Below are 15,642 nucleotides of genomic sequence, written 5' to 3'. Positions count from 1 at the left end.
TTAGTATACTTCTTTTCAACTAAAAATAATAAAGCATACTTTCAGTCTACATTTTATATACTTCTCAAAAATATACTTTATGTACTTCTCAGAAATATACTGTACTTAATTACACTAAAGTGTACTTGACTTATACTGAGAGAAAAGTCCAAGTATATTTGGCCTATACTTGTACTCAATCTTTGTACACTGTAAAAAAGAATACATTGATTTAATTGATATCTAATCAATAAATATGAGGCAACAGATTACAAGCAATATTATTAATTAAATTTAACAAATTAGAATTGAGTAATAGTTAATCAAATGAATTCCTTAAAAGTTAACCATTTAAAATGAGTAAAATTTACAAAATATCTTTTATTGCCAACATTGAAGACACCTGGTGTTAACAAGCAGAATCACTGAAGGAGAAAACCATAATTAAAGTCACCATTGTGGAGATCAGTGTGTGTTTTAGTTGCAGGGCTCTTGACCCTTAACTTATTAACTTTAAGTTTTGTTTGGCTGATACATTGATAAAAAATCAATGTATTCTTTTTTACAGTGTATGGAGATATACTTAAAAGTTTAATTATTCAAAGTATACTTGGCTAGTAGTTGTGTTAAAGGGAGACTTCACCCATTTGCATCAAGCCTTGTGTCGTTAGAAACCCAGTCATATTTTTGAGTTGTTTAATCCTCCTCTGCTGAGATCTTCACAGATTTAATGTCTTCTTTTATTTCATCTAAGGCTGTGGCTAAAGTCAGTTGTATGTTTGGAGAACGTTCTTATAAGAAAGATCTGTTATCAGGGTGTGTACTCATACTGTGAGCTCACCATGTGACACCAAACATTTTGAAAAGGTACAGGAACTGTGGCAAAGTGACACTAATTAATGTTGCCAATCATAGAAAGGAGCCTCCATCGCTCTATATTATCTTTTAATCTGTCAATCTTAGCCAAAAAAATTAATTTAAAGTGTGTTGTTTTATGGGACGATTTACATAAAAATGGTTTGAGAGCCAATTCTGCTTTTGATGACAAACATTTGATGACAAATGTTGATCAAACAGTATATCCTCTTTCTAAAAACATGATATTCTGCGTATTAAAATCACAACGAAAGAGAAAAGCAGAACTACAGCACACAATTGCCTAACTCCTCGATGCAACTCAAAATAGTTGTTCGAGTTTGTCAGAATGAATGAACGAGGACATAAAAATAGAATCTTTACCCACTTGATAAAACGACTTCCAGACCCAAATTGCACTTCAGTTTTAACTGTAGTGCAAGTGTGGTAAAGTGGACTAACAGAAATACTGAAAACTGCACTTGTAATGTATCCAAATTACAACACTAGTACTAAAGTAAATAATTATTAGTACTTAAGTGGTAATACTGTCCAAATTGCCACACTAATGATTCAACACCAAATGACCACACAAACTTTCACTCGGATGCCCAGTTCCTGAGTTCACACACTGCTGTATCTCTTCAAGAATATGACATGTAGATATTTAAGTATCTTCATCAATGGTTGATCTACTACAGGGGTCTTCAATTATTTTCCCAGAGATCTGTCTTCCTGCAAAGTTCAGCTTCAACCCTGATCAAACCCAGCTGAACCAGCTAATGAAGATCTCCAGGAGTCCTTGATCATTACAGAGTTTGATCAGGGTTGGATCTGAACTCTACAGATCTCCAGGAACAGGATTGAGCACCCCTGATCTATAAAATAATCCTGTTTGCAAATCTACAAGAACAGAATAAACCTGGTTCTTCATTCTATTTGCACATTCAAGCAATAGTTTTACAGACATTTATCAAAAAATTTGAGTGTTGCATCTCATATTTGTAGTTTATAATGACGTTTCCTCCTGAATATCCTCTCACTGTCTCACTGATTTGTTGACCTGCTAAACACAAACCCAGATAGTTTGTCATGTTTTTCCCAATATAAACAATATGTCACTTTGCAACATTTATTAATGCAAGTCAAGATTATGAGTTTAAGTCTTACATCAAGAGACAAAAAGGTTGTTGAGGGTGTCTGTTTCACATGTGAATGTCTGTTATTACAGTCACAGTGTTGAGTATCGTGATGTTGTGTAGATCATCATGAGTTTGAGGGTCTCAGTTACTCACTTGTTAAAACCTCCAGATTCACTTCAGTGTATAAATCTATATCGTAAGGGATATCAGTTCCACAGTAGTACGTCCCAGAATCCTCTTCACTCAGATCTCTGATGGTCACAGTGAAGTCTGCTGATCTTGTGTCGTCATACAGAGAGAATCTTCCAGACTGAACCCATTTATCTTTAATATCAGTCTTGATTCTGTCTGTGCACAGTGACCACTGTCCTTTACAAAAATACTTTTTATTCTCTGTATATCCTTTATCATATCTGCATGTGATGTTGACTCCTCCTCCTGAATATCCTGTTACATTCATGGAGCTCACAACACCTACAACAAACCAGCAAGTGCAGCGGTGGTAGCGAAATCACTTTTTTGAGCTCATGAAGTTACGAACCCCCTAAAATAAATTCTAAAATAGTAAATAGTAAAAAATAGTAGCTACTGCTACTATTCCCCACCAATTCACAAGCATAAGAGAAAAAGTATTTTGTACTTACATTTAATACCCCTGGAACTCAATGGAAGTTGATTGAAGATGACATAGTTGGTAGTGTTGTTATAACCAGTCAACTGACCCAACAATCTTTTCACAAATCTGACAAAACCTCGTCAAACTGTCAAAATCCATCAACATTCCATGCATGAGCTACTTTCTGACATCATATCTGAATATCAAAATACATGATAGAAACATTTTGTTAAACCACTAACAAGTGTTATGTTTACAACACCATTGACTACACTATTGAAACAATTACTTTTTATTACAACTGTACATGAATAAATAGGCCATTTCGCCCTGGACTAATAGGGTATTCTATTTGTCCATTCTATTGTCTCTATTCTCTTTTGAAGACTTGTGCTGGCTGCACAAGTCTAATTTAAGGCTTTCACAAATAAATAGTATGGGTATATTATACATTTTCTGAGTCATCAGAGTGCCTTGAGTATTGAAGTTGTTGAGTTTTGTGTCCATGGTGTTCTTTCATGCCACAGGGATAAAAGAAAGCATACAGTTTAGGCGGAAATTGTGAAAAAATGTGTGTCATTTCTGGTTTAAAGAAGTCTTGTGACCTCTGTGTTTGACAGACAGATTCAGTACTGGGCTTAAATGAAAGCCTAAAAGGTCCCCTTTCCAATGATACCAAGCAACATATTATAGAATATTGATAATATCCCTAGCATGAGCCTAAACCAGATATACACCAGATTTCAAAAACGGAATTTATACTAGGGGGTTAGTAACTTCATGAGCTCAAAAAAGTGATTTCGCTACCACCCCTGCACTGCTATCGTGATTTTTCTAATACTAGGGGTGTATACCTTGCCAAAAAACAATGATAGCATTTGTTTCCTCTCTATACTCTCCCCCTACTCTCAGGGAACTGAGGTTACGTTAGTAACCGAGTACGTTATTTCTTATTTTATTTTTCTGATATTGAAAATTGTTTTAATCAGGGCATTTGTCTGGTTGGGCAAGTACAATTCAAGTGCAAGTACAAAAGACACGTGTCACGGACAAGCGTTAATGTCGAAATTCTATTCAGATCAGTAAATTACCAAACAATCATAAAAGAAAGAAATATTATCTTACCGTCATCGTGAGGTGAAAATGAGGATCCACTCTGCCAGACTCGCGTGAAAGTGCTTATCTATAGCACGAAATTTATTTCTCATACCATTTATTCACCAAAAAATGTTTTTGCGTGCATATGATACGCACTTTATGGCGTGTAATACACACATACTCCACACCCCTAATCCTACCCAAGGGGTTTGCAGTGTGTATCATTTACAAGAGAAAAAAAAAAAAAAAATATATATATATATATATATTTTTTTTTTTTTTTTTTTTTTTTTTTTTTTTTGGCGTAAAATGGCACGATCAATAAAATGTATCTGTTTATAAATTTGAGCGTCTTTTCAGACCCAAATCTAATTTGAATTACTTTCTAATGGGAGCGGCAGCGCAATACTTTGTTTAAAATAAATATATATAAATTATGTTTCTATTATTTTAGTTTTAATGAAAAACCAGGGGACCCCCCGAAGTAATTTTTTTGGGCCTTATGGGGGGTTCCTTGATGCTAATGGGGGGTCCTGGACCCCCCCAGCCCCCCCTCAATTCGAACACTAGGTAGGAGGTGAACCAGGATAGGGCAGTTCCAGAAATACCAAGAGCAGAGAGTTGTGAAATGAGAATACTATGAGAGATTGTATCAAATGCAGAGAAAATGTCTAGGAGAATTAGAATACTGATGGAGCCGGAGTCAGTGGCAACAAGGAGATCATTAACAAGCCTAAGAAGTGCAGTCTCAGTGCTGTGGAGGGTGCGAAAACCAGATTGAAAACATTCATAAATGTTGTTGGATGACAAATGAGTTTGAAATTGAGCAGCAACCACTTTCTCAAGCAGTTTTGAAAGAAATGGTAAATTAGAAATAGGTCGGTAGATGGCCATGTCAGAGGGGTCGAGGCCAGGTTTCTTTAGGACAGGAGTGACAGCAGCAGTTTTCAGTTCCAGAGGAACACCACCAGTGCTTAGAAGTTGAGTGATGAGAAGTGAAATCGATGATGAAATAACGGGTGCACATTTTTTGAGAATTAGAATACTTGAGGAGCCGGAGTCAGTGGCGATCGAGGTCATTAACAACCCTAAGAAGTGCAGTCTCAGTGCTGTGGAGGGTGCAAAAACCAGATTGAAAACATTCATAAATGTTGTTGGATGACAAATGAGTTTGAAGTTGAGCAGCAACCATTTTCTCAAGCAGTTTTGAAAGAAATAGTAAATTAGAAATAGGTCGGTAGTTGGCCATGTCAGAGGGGTCAAGGCCAGGTTTCTATAGGACAGGAGTGACGGCAGCAGTTTTCAGTTCCAGAGGAACAACACCAGTGCTTAGAAGTTGAGTGATGAGAAGTGAAATCGATGGTGAAATAACGGGTGCACATTTTTTGAGTAGAGTAGTAGGAACAGGATCAAGATGACAGGAAGATGAGTTTGCTTTGTTAATTAGCTCAGAGATATAAGCAGGGGTTGGAGGGGCAAAAGCAGTGAGAGTACCAAATGTAGAAGAGGTGGGGAAGACATGTGTAAGAACAGTAGAGGTAGTGGCTGGGAAGAGAGTATAAATTCTATCAGTCTTACCCATGTTGAAATATGACATAAATAAGAATAACTAGTTTAAAAGCTGCATAAATAAGTTTGAAAGATAAGTGATTCATTTAATTTAAGTTAATTCATCAGAGTTAAAAATGTTAATACAACAATTTAATGTTTAAGATTAAGGAGAGACACGGCAGGCAAAAACATCGATTTTTCATGCAGTGGTCAGTTTTGAGATTTTGGGCTAGTTTATAAGCCCAAGATATATATTGAGATTTTGGGCTACATTTGGTACTCTCACTGCTTTTGCCCAAACAAAATGTAATAAAATAAACATCTTAATGTATATTTTCAGCGTTTTCTTTATAGCAGCTTGAAAGAACACATATTAAAGGAGTATACTCCTTTAATATGTGTTCTTTCAAGCTGCTATAAAGAAAACGCTGAAAATATACATTAAGATGTTTATTTTATTTCATTTTGTTTACTTGCGGCAGTAAGTTTCTCCCGAATTTACCAGGAAGTTAGTATTCCAACGACACATGCCGAGCTCCGTGAGCCTCCGTCTGTTTACTGAAGTCTGTCATGACCGGTATCACTGTGAAGCTCTGAGTCTTCTGCACAACGCTATGTAACCCAAATATGGGTATTTCCTTTCTATCAGTAACCAATCGTGAATGTCCAAAGGGGGATTTAAAGCTGACGATTTCTCATTTAGAGCTATTTAAATCTTTAACTGCTGTTTTCTCAAAATGAGTTTTTTGTCATTCTCCCGTATAAACATCTCAGCCTATGTAGCACCTATGTACACCAAACTTTCCAGTTATACACTTAGCAGTATTCTGAAGATATTTTCAGAGGGATTTGTTAATAAGGCCATTCCTGGCCTGATCTATGTGACATTTTAATCAAAAAAAAAAAAAAAAAAAAAAAAAAAAAAAGGCTAAAATCGATTTTTTAAGGCTATGGACAGTATATTTTGATTTTTTAGGTAATGAAAGCATATATCCTGAAATCCCTCTGAGTTTTTTTTTCATCTTGTGTGTAAACAAAATGAAAAAAGAATTTTGCACCTGGCTTTATCATATGTTCAGATCTATCTACCGAAAATATATGCAAAATCATGCATATTTAATGAGATAATGCCTAATTTTCATAATTAAACATACACATTTCTAAAACTTGTAATACATTTTTTTTTATATACTTGTGTAAGTAATCAACTGAGGAAGTTTCATGGTGATATCTATTATTTTAAAATTTTACCCTATTCACCTGTAGTGTCTCGCCTTAAAAGTATGCTGACAGAAAATTCATATCACTGCCCCTTTAAGCCTAGTTCACACTACATGATTTTAAGCCCGATTTAAGCCCGATTTGCAAATCGTTGAGCTCGCCGACAGGTCGGGGTGTTATCGCGTGCAAATCGCGGGGGATTAGCGGGCGATGAACGCTCGCCAATCTGTTAGTATGAAAGAGCCAACAACACATCAAAGACGCTCGCAGACGCCTCGCAGACGCGTCGCCGAGCCCAGAAAAATATCTAGCATGCTAGATATCCAGAGCTGTCGGCCGACTCAACCTCACTGATGTCATGAACTTCAGCCAATCAGAGCAAGACATGGGTTGAGGTCACCGGGTAAATACGCGGTTTTCAAAGACGCAATGCTTAATCATAAAACAGATATAAATATCCAGCAATCTATTTACATAGTACATTGATTGGGTTTAAGTGGTCGTTCAGTGAGGCCTATGTTGATCCATCGAAATTAAGCGTGTATATAAGTGGTCCAGGGGTAGAATTTTTGCCACGCGTGTCAGAGGTTCTGGGTTCTAATCCGCACTCATATAGTTTTTTTTTTTTCTCATCAAAACCGATTATGTTTTTCAGTGGTTGTATATCAGGCAGGGACACTTTTTTGTGTGTGTTTTTTGTTTTCTAACTGCACCGGAACCGAGTCTCTCCACAACGGATTGAAGTGCACGTCTGAGTGAAGGCTGTGCGCGAGCCAGAAACAAACACAGTATCCGCGCCACTGATCGCAGCGGCAACGAGCACTTTGATCAGTTGATTTAAAAAAAAACCACATATTTCAGCGCTAGATCGCGTCTTATTTAAAAAAACGAACGAAATGAATGCTCTGCTAGTTAACTGAAGATGTTTTGTTTATTTGTATTGGTACATTCGGCGAGATGTTTCAATAGTGGTGGGGACCATATCAACCTAAGAAAATAGTGGTGGGGACATGTCCCACCCATCCCACCCGCAAATTACGCCTATGGTTGGGTGACAGAGTTGTTGTCAACTCCTGTAGTGCGTTACCTCCTGTTGCGGATCAATCACGTTGTGTCGTGTGGTGTGAACAGCTCAACAACTTGAACACTCCTGATTTCACACAGAGCAAGTCATGTAATGTGAACCGCACAGTTCAGCCTGACGTTTTAAAGTCATGTAGTGTGAACTAGGCTTTAAGGGACTAGTGACGCTAGACGCACTGTACTTCAGTCAGTGACGCTGCACAGAGGCCTGAGGAAGAGAGCACAGAGATCGGAGAGAATGAATTGTGTTTAATAAGTAGAGAAAAGAGTGAAAAAGTTGATTTTGCAGTTGAAAAACATAACTTACCTGGTCGGGAACTGACGGGGATTTTATGAGAACTAAGCCACACCGGTTTTGGTGAGTTTGAATTGTTTTCTCGCATTTTGCTGTGTTGTATTTTTTTTTTCTTTCTCTGGCGGAGAGCTAACATTAAAAACGTAGCTGTTTACAAGGAAATGCTTCGCCATAAACTGTTTACCAGTTAATATTTAGGGTTTATGAAAACTGTGAATGTTATAAAAGTGAATGTATGCTTTGCAAATGAAAGATGTGTGCGGTAGTTGTGTGGAAACGGAGCCGTGAGTTAAAGTCGGCATGAAATCAAATTTGACAAATCTTCTTTTTATATGTAATATTGTAGTGTTTATTATAAATGATTTATCTGTGCACTTCATTATTTTTTTAAAATTCATGTACCCTTATAATCTTTAATCAAAAACATTACCCTTCCCTCCCCCCTCGAAACGACCTCTCTTCTCTTTTGGTCACGTGCCATGGCGAAAGGGTGCGACCAGAGCCGATGAGGGTGCGGCTATCGAGATGCTCTCGAGGGTGAACTTGACTGATAACAGAGAATGTCTAATAAGGCTGATAACTTGACTTGACTCATCTTGGTTCGCGGGAATAATAAAATAAAATAAAAAATCCTTCATGGGAGGGTAACGGCGGGGAGTCCGGTGGAGAGCTTCTGTGAGATTTACTCGCACACAGACATCAAGAATCAGCATATGAATCTCAACAATGGTGACATGTTTCATGCTGCAATGCATTCTGGGAGCTATGGATAAGTTTCGTATGATGCACCCAGAATGCATTGCAGCATGAAGCATGTCACCATTGTTGAGATTCATATGCTGATTCTTGATGTCTGTGTGCGAGTAAATCTCACAGAAGCCCAAAATATGTAAATGGTGTGTTAAAAATCATTTGACGTTCTGATTAAATTCTATTATTCTCTTGCTGTAGAAAAAAAAAGAATAACATACTACCCATATAACCTCACACATAATCAATGAGCTAAGCCACTACATGATGATTCTACTCTTATCATCAATCAGCTTACAGCATCTGATTATATTTTCTCTTGCTGTTCTCGCCATAACAAACAGACACAGCTGCCAGAGAAAAACTAATGTTAAAAAGCCAAGAGCCTGACTAAAGCACACACTGATCGCCACAATGGTAACATCAAATCAAACTATTACTTTCAAATAAGTAATCAACATCTAAACCTCTTCTTAATTCTTTTCTGTAGATGTCTGACATAATTAAAGTCAGTCTGGTTAGCAATAAGTGAAGCTGGTAATGCTGTTTGTGGAGTTGTTTAATCAGATCTTGAGAGATTTAATGTATTTTATCTTCAGTTGATTTCATCCAAGGTTGTGGCTGGAAGTAGTTCTTGTGTTTCTCTTTCCTTCAGTGATTATGCTTGTTAACAGCAGGTGTTCATCAATAATGCACAATCATTATTCAATCACTTAATTATCTCATTACCTCCAACACTGATTCAGTGTTACATTTAACAGCCTGTACTGTGCACACTAAGCAGTGTTCATTTCATCTGGGCAAACCCATGTGGGGCCTACATGGAAACCGAAGACAAAACTGGCTGGGTCCCAGTTAGATAGCCCAGGTCAAACCCATTTGGGCCCCACATGGCTGTGCAGGCTGGGAAGAGTACTTCGATTTCTAACATTATTCTCTCAACAGACATTTACATCGATAGCGACCACACAGTTCTGTAATATGTGCTCTCTTTGTTTACCCTTTCGAACACATGTTTGCCGTAACGGTGGCATGGACGAGGGAATGAAAACTGATGACCCATTTGCTAGGTTTGCCATGGGTGGCATGGGTGGTTTCTCCACGCTCCTTTAACACGCGAGGTCCCAGCGGGGCACTGGCCAAAAAACATGATCCTCCCGTGACCCACGACCTGAGTGTCAGTCTAGAAGAAGTGTTCACTGGCTGCACCAAGAAGATGAAGATCTCCCGCAAACGCCTGAATCCCGATGGAAGAACGTCGCGCACTGAGGACAAGATCCTTACAGTGGAAGTGAAGAAAGGCTGGAAAGAAGGAACCAAGATTACTTTCCCTAAGGAAGGGGATGAGATGCCATCAAATATCTCCACATATGTGGTGATCGTGGTGAAGGATAAGCCTCATCCAGTGTACAGAAGAGACGGATCGGACATTATTTACTCTGCAAAAATTACACTCAAAGAGATAAGATGGGCTCCTATTTTAAAGGGGTCATATGCCATTTTTGTACAAGTTAATATGATTATTTAGGGTCTAAATGAAAAGTCTGTAATATACTTTAATTAACAATTATCAAAAAATTTTTTTTTTTTTTTTCAAAAATTGGGGTTTCAAATATTTTTCAAAATTTAGAAAAATAACCCCTGAAATTATGAATTCTGGTGAATATTGTGGAAACTAATTGATACATTTAGATAATATATTTCATATATTGTAGCATATTATAAAACAACTTAAACAACTTATTAGGCCTATATATTTATAGAATTGCAAAGTAGGCTAATCAATATACAAGACTGAACCACATAGATGTGAAATATAAAGGCTATCATGATCATTTTGCCAGCAATGAACCATGGATTTGTTTACTTTATAATATGTTTTATTTTTAACTTAAACAAATACAACATATAACCAGACATCCCAAGTCTCCCGGAAGTTCCGGGAGTCTCCCGCATATTGATAGCGGCTCCCTGATGCCCGCAAATCAGTTAAAATCTCCCGGAAGCAAGAGCGCGCAAGCGTAGCGCGCGCACGGCAGAGAGAGGGAGCGAGAGACCTTGCGTGTGTGCGTTAGTGTGCGTGTGTGCCTTGGGATTTTATCTCTACTCTCGAACCGAATTAATCAGAACGACTCCCCCCCCCCCCGTTGGAGATTTCTCGAACCGAATTATTCATAACCGAATCGCACCCCCAGCCCCCCCACCCCCCGTTGGAAATTTCTTGACTCCCGGAAATGACTTTGTGCAGGTTGGGATGTCTGTATAACATTCAAAACTCATCGGCTTAGACTGCATTTGAAGAACAATAAACACAACAGTATTCCCTCACGCATTCCAGCCATGGGTAGTCATTTTCCCATTCAATTCTATGTTGCTGCTCGGAGGTAGTGATTTTTACATTTCCCGCTGTTGTCACTTGTCGTCATCGTTGCTACGATACGTGACTCACAAAGACTGAAACGACCAATTAAAAGGGCATTCTCTGATGATGTTCCAAGATGTTAAAAACGCTACGCTGATCATAGACAAACAGAGGGAGAAATTAGTATCTACCACACCGTCGGGTTTTTTTCTCTATTGTATATTAGAAGCTATGTGTCTGTCATGGATTTGCACTGAATTGATTCTCAAAAATACGGAACAAAGTGCGTTCCGTATCAGTTCAATACGGACCAAGACTTTTATGTGTCAAATACGGGACGATTCCATATTATACGGAACGGTTGGCAACCCTACAACTCTGTTTTCAGCACGCCATTTAAGTGCATGTGTCTTTAAATGATAATGAGCTTTGCTCACCCCGCCCCTCTGTTCTGTTCATTTGACACAACACACGTGGAGTGTTGCCTTGACAACAGTTTATTTATTTATTTATACAGGTAAGTTGAGTTGAGGGTATATTTTGGAGAAAGAATGGCAGCGGGAGTCTCTGAGGAAACATCTGTGCAACCAACCATATCAATTTGAACCGGAGTCGGACCCGGAACAAGATGACGGCCCCGAAGAAGTTCGACAATTAAGGCTCGAACAGGACGTTTCTGAATGGTTGGTTAACGTAATGTCACTTTGATCTATCTTTGTTTGTACTGGCAGGGTAGAGTAGTGAGATACGAACGCTATGTGTTTACTGATGTATACATTATTTAATTGACAGATTGATGTTACAGCTAATGGTCATGAAAAACTTTTTTTCAGTAAATGTAGGCTTGTCAGTGATTCGTAACGTTATCTATGCAGTGTTAGGAACAACTGTCAGGGCTGAAGCACTAACATTTTACTGATCTGTTTAAAAAATAACCAGTCTGTGAGACTATGACAGTCATTAGGCACATAAACAACACATACTCAGACAGGAGCTAATACCTTTTTCAGTGTTCTCGTTTAAAAAAGCAGTCTGGTGAGAAATGATTCACGCAAACATGAAAGCATTGACGTTGATCATGGGGAATATTCCCTTTGAAAACAAAACTCAGCCACTGCGTCTTCAGCGGTTCAGATTTAGGAACATCAAAATGACTGCTGTGTTCGTTATTACACTCAAGAACAGAACACCACAATCGCTTAGACGCCATTCTGCTCCAGCGTATCAACAATGGCGGACTATGATGACAGCTCGCTCAGGGCAGGTCTGTGTTGAAACACTGCTGTCAATTAACAATCGTGGGAGGGGCGTCCAACCGTGTGATGTCACATGGTCAGACAGCTTGATTTGAGACAGGGGAAAACATATAAGATAAAAAAAAAAAAACACTGGATGGATTTTTATCATTATATGATGGTTGTGTACAGGCACTACCAACACACATTTCAGTACAATCAACTTGTAAAAGTGCATGTACCACTTTAAGAGTTTGCTTACAAACTCTTTTCTTCCCTGTCTTTATTTTTCTAATCCTGTTCTTCTCTACTTTCTCAGGCACTTTGTGGTTGCACAGTTAATGTTCCAACACTGGATAATCGCACGGTTAACTTAACAACTCAAGACATTGTCCGTCCCGGGATGAAACGGCGTGTCTCCGGGGACGGTCTTCCTCTTCCGAAATCCCCAGATCGTCGTGGGGACTTCGGGGTGGAGTATGTCCCCACGACGAGTTTCCCGAAAGATTAAGCCTGAGTGCCAAGGACACTATCGCAAATGTTTTGCCGGCTTCTTGAGCCGTGTATACTGCAATGCTGGAGACATAGCCATTGGGAATTTTGGTTTCATAGTATTTAAAGGACAAATCAAGTGAAAAATGAACCTGGGGTTAATTAACACATGGTTACCGAGTCGATCGTTCCCTGCGATGCGTTTTCATGAAAATCGAATGTAAAGAGTTTTATCTTTAAAAACAGATTAGCTCATAACACTAGTATATTGGGCACAGAGTAAGTACAAATAAATCGCTAGTTAATACCACTAACAAGGCTCAAAATAGCCTCACACTAACACGGTAACATAATGAGGGTCCTTACATACAAACCGAAGCATTGAGAACTTTGTAAGTGTACAGACAGTTTAATAAGAAGATACTTTTTAAAGACAGTACATTACGCGTTGACATGCAGGATCCATCTTGGAAAACAGTCTCGACTAATTGAGTCACGAACGCCGTCGATAGGATAGCTGGTCGATAGGAATTACGTTTGTGAAATCTAATGTAGCACGGCGTTCGTGGCTCTATCTGTACACTTACAAAGTTCTCAATGCTTCGGTTTGTATGTAAGGACCCTCATTATGTTACCGTGTTAGTGTGAGGCTATTTTGAGCCTTGTTAGTGGTATTAACTAGCGATTTATTTGACTTACTCTGTGCCCAATATACTAGTGTTATGAGCTAATCTGTTTTTAAAGATAAAACTCTTTACATTCGATTTTCATGAAAACGCATCGCAGGGAACGATCGACTCGGTAACCATGTGTTAATTAACCCCAGGTTCATTTTTCACTTGATTTGTCCTTTAAATACTATGATTATGAGGGGCTGCTGAAATTGTTTAACTGTTATTCTGTAATGTACTGCCAATGAGAGACTATCTGAACCAAAACATTGCTGGACTAGACTGGTTTGTCATGTACATTTTTAGCTTCCTAAATTTTTAGTTTCCCCCCATTTTAGTTTCCTTGGGTCAAGTCCAGCAGAAAGTCTCCAGCTGCGAACTCTTGGCCAGCGTTTTGTTGTTAACTACACACATTTAACACATCTAAGTTTACTTATTCCAAAGATGGACAGTAGAGCATGTTGTGATGTTGCGGGGCTACAATAATATAGTTTCTTATCAGCAGCCTGATCCTTTGGACACCTCAGGGAAGTCTTTCTGTGAAAGTAGCCTGTACTTTTCCTGCTAATACGGACTAATACGGTTCTGCTGATGCCACTAACAGTCATTTCCAATATAGTGGTGGCTCAAAGTGATGCTTGGATCCTCTCTCTTCTAAGTATGTGAAACAACACTTGATGCAGAAGTTATATGGTGAGAAACTCAAAAGCTCAAAGTCAGATAGAGGACAAATTTGTAACAAATACTAGATTTATTTAAAATAAATGATTCAAACTACTGATATTGTGGTTCATTTCTTATGCAAAATCATATGGAAGCTTTTTCTGTTTTATTACAGGTAATTTATGTTATTGTTTTTTATTGTGAAACTAAATTTGTTTATTCACAAATTCTTTGGGATACATCTGTGGGATCTTTTAGGATTGTGAGATTCTAAGTTATGAATATGTTTTGAGTTTTGAATAGATTGTTTAAAAGAAAATAAGATTTGAAATGTTACAGATATCACACTGCTTTAATAAAACACTTTAAGCTGAAAAACAATTGCTTTATCTTATTATTTTTGTTAGCGTATTAAAAGTGTAACCCAGTATACCAGCCTCTAAAAATCATAGTAGTTCCTCTACCAAAGAAATGTTGCACTTAAAGAAATTTATAGATTCACATAAGTGTATTGACAGCTGTAAATATATAGCATGTTAACTAGTGAAATTTGTAACTGAGTCGGTCATGACAGAATCACTTTCATAAGAAGTGCATTTCCTTTGCTGAATATGGATGCTTGTGTCATCAGTGTTTCTTGATGGTGTTAATTTGAGTCCACAGCAAAGACTTCTGAAGAACTTCCTGTACTGCTGCCTGACCTGGACAAGAATGAGAAGAGAAATAGTTTTAAACTCTGGTTTAAAAAAAAAAAAAAAAAAAAAAAAAAAAAACAGAACATGTCAAGGTTATTTTTCAAGAATATAATTTTAGAAGATGAGAAATGAAAAATTAACTTAACCCTTTAGAACCTGAAGCTAAAATAGGCGTTTTCACATATTTAGATTTTTTGACTGTACAATTCTGAAACAATGTGCTATCTTAATGTGCAAGGTGTCATCTTTTTTCAGAAAAAGATTAGCTTTCAACAAATTACAGTCATTGACCATTAATTGTGTGTGGTGAGTTTGTAAATAGAATTTAAATAGACAAAAAAAATAAACGAGAATAAATTGACTGATTTTTATTAATAAAAGAAACTAACACTTTAAAGTTAAAAAATGAACTATAATACATATATACAAGTCTTTTTTGTGACATTGGGTGGCACAGTTTTCATTTAGGACACTTTTTTCATAAACGCAGACATACAAATGCACGCATTCATAGGCACACACACATACACATGCACTCACTACATGCTTAGATACGTGAAAGAGTAACGGCCATCCACTTCCCAAGTTTCATTAACAATCATCCCAATCCCCTCTTCTGCTGTCTAACACTTCTTTCGCCATGTATTTGTTTGTTTCTTTTATTATTTTATAAAATAAAATCAAGGCAAGGCAAGGCAAGTTTATTTATATAGCACATTTCATACACAATGGCAATTCAAAGTGCTTTACATAAAAGAAATTAAAATAATAAAAAGAAATAAGAATAATTAAAACAGTTAAGAAAAATAAAAAAATAAAATACAGTACAGTGCAAACAGTCGGACGAACAGCGGCACAGTGCTCATTCAGTAAATGCACAGCTAAACAGAAGTGTTTTGAGTCTGGATTTGAATGTGACTATTGTAGGAGCACA

At 37.6% G+C, this 15,642-nt stretch overlaps 1 protein-coding gene and 1 pseudogene across 2 annotated transcripts in view; one reads left to right on the top strand and one right to left on the bottom strand.

The window, feature by feature from the left end:
- The first annotated feature begins 9,411 nt into the window (after positions 1–9,411).
- LOC308688880 (dnaJ homolog subfamily B member 1-like) lies at positions 9,412–12,745 on the top strand (annotated as a pseudogene). Its single transcript has 3 exons — positions 9,412–9,444; positions 9,552–10,052; positions 12,507–12,745. The product of its transcript is annotated as a dnaJ homolog subfamily B member 1-like (transcript).
- A 760-nt stretch (positions 12,746–13,505) lies between these two features.
- LOC308687488 (adhesion G protein-coupled receptor E3-like) overlaps positions 13,506–15,642 on the bottom strand; it is a 43,646-nt gene continuing 41,509 nt past the window's right edge. Inside the window, exon 14 of the mRNA XM_081360060.1 lies at positions 13,506–14,714. Coding sequence (XP_081216186.1) covers positions 14,550–14,714 — 165 coding nt within the window. The 3' untranslated portion in view covers positions 13,506–14,549. The remainder of the gene's footprint in view (positions 14,715–15,642) is intronic.

This window comes from Scardinius erythrophthalmus, assembly GCF_964197995.2.
Source record: "Scardinius erythrophthalmus genome assembly, chromosome: 3".
NCBI lineage: Eukaryota > Metazoa > Chordata > Actinopteri > Cypriniformes > Leuciscidae > Scardinius > Scardinius erythrophthalmus.
This window is presented reverse-complemented; position numbering and strand designations above follow the sequence as displayed.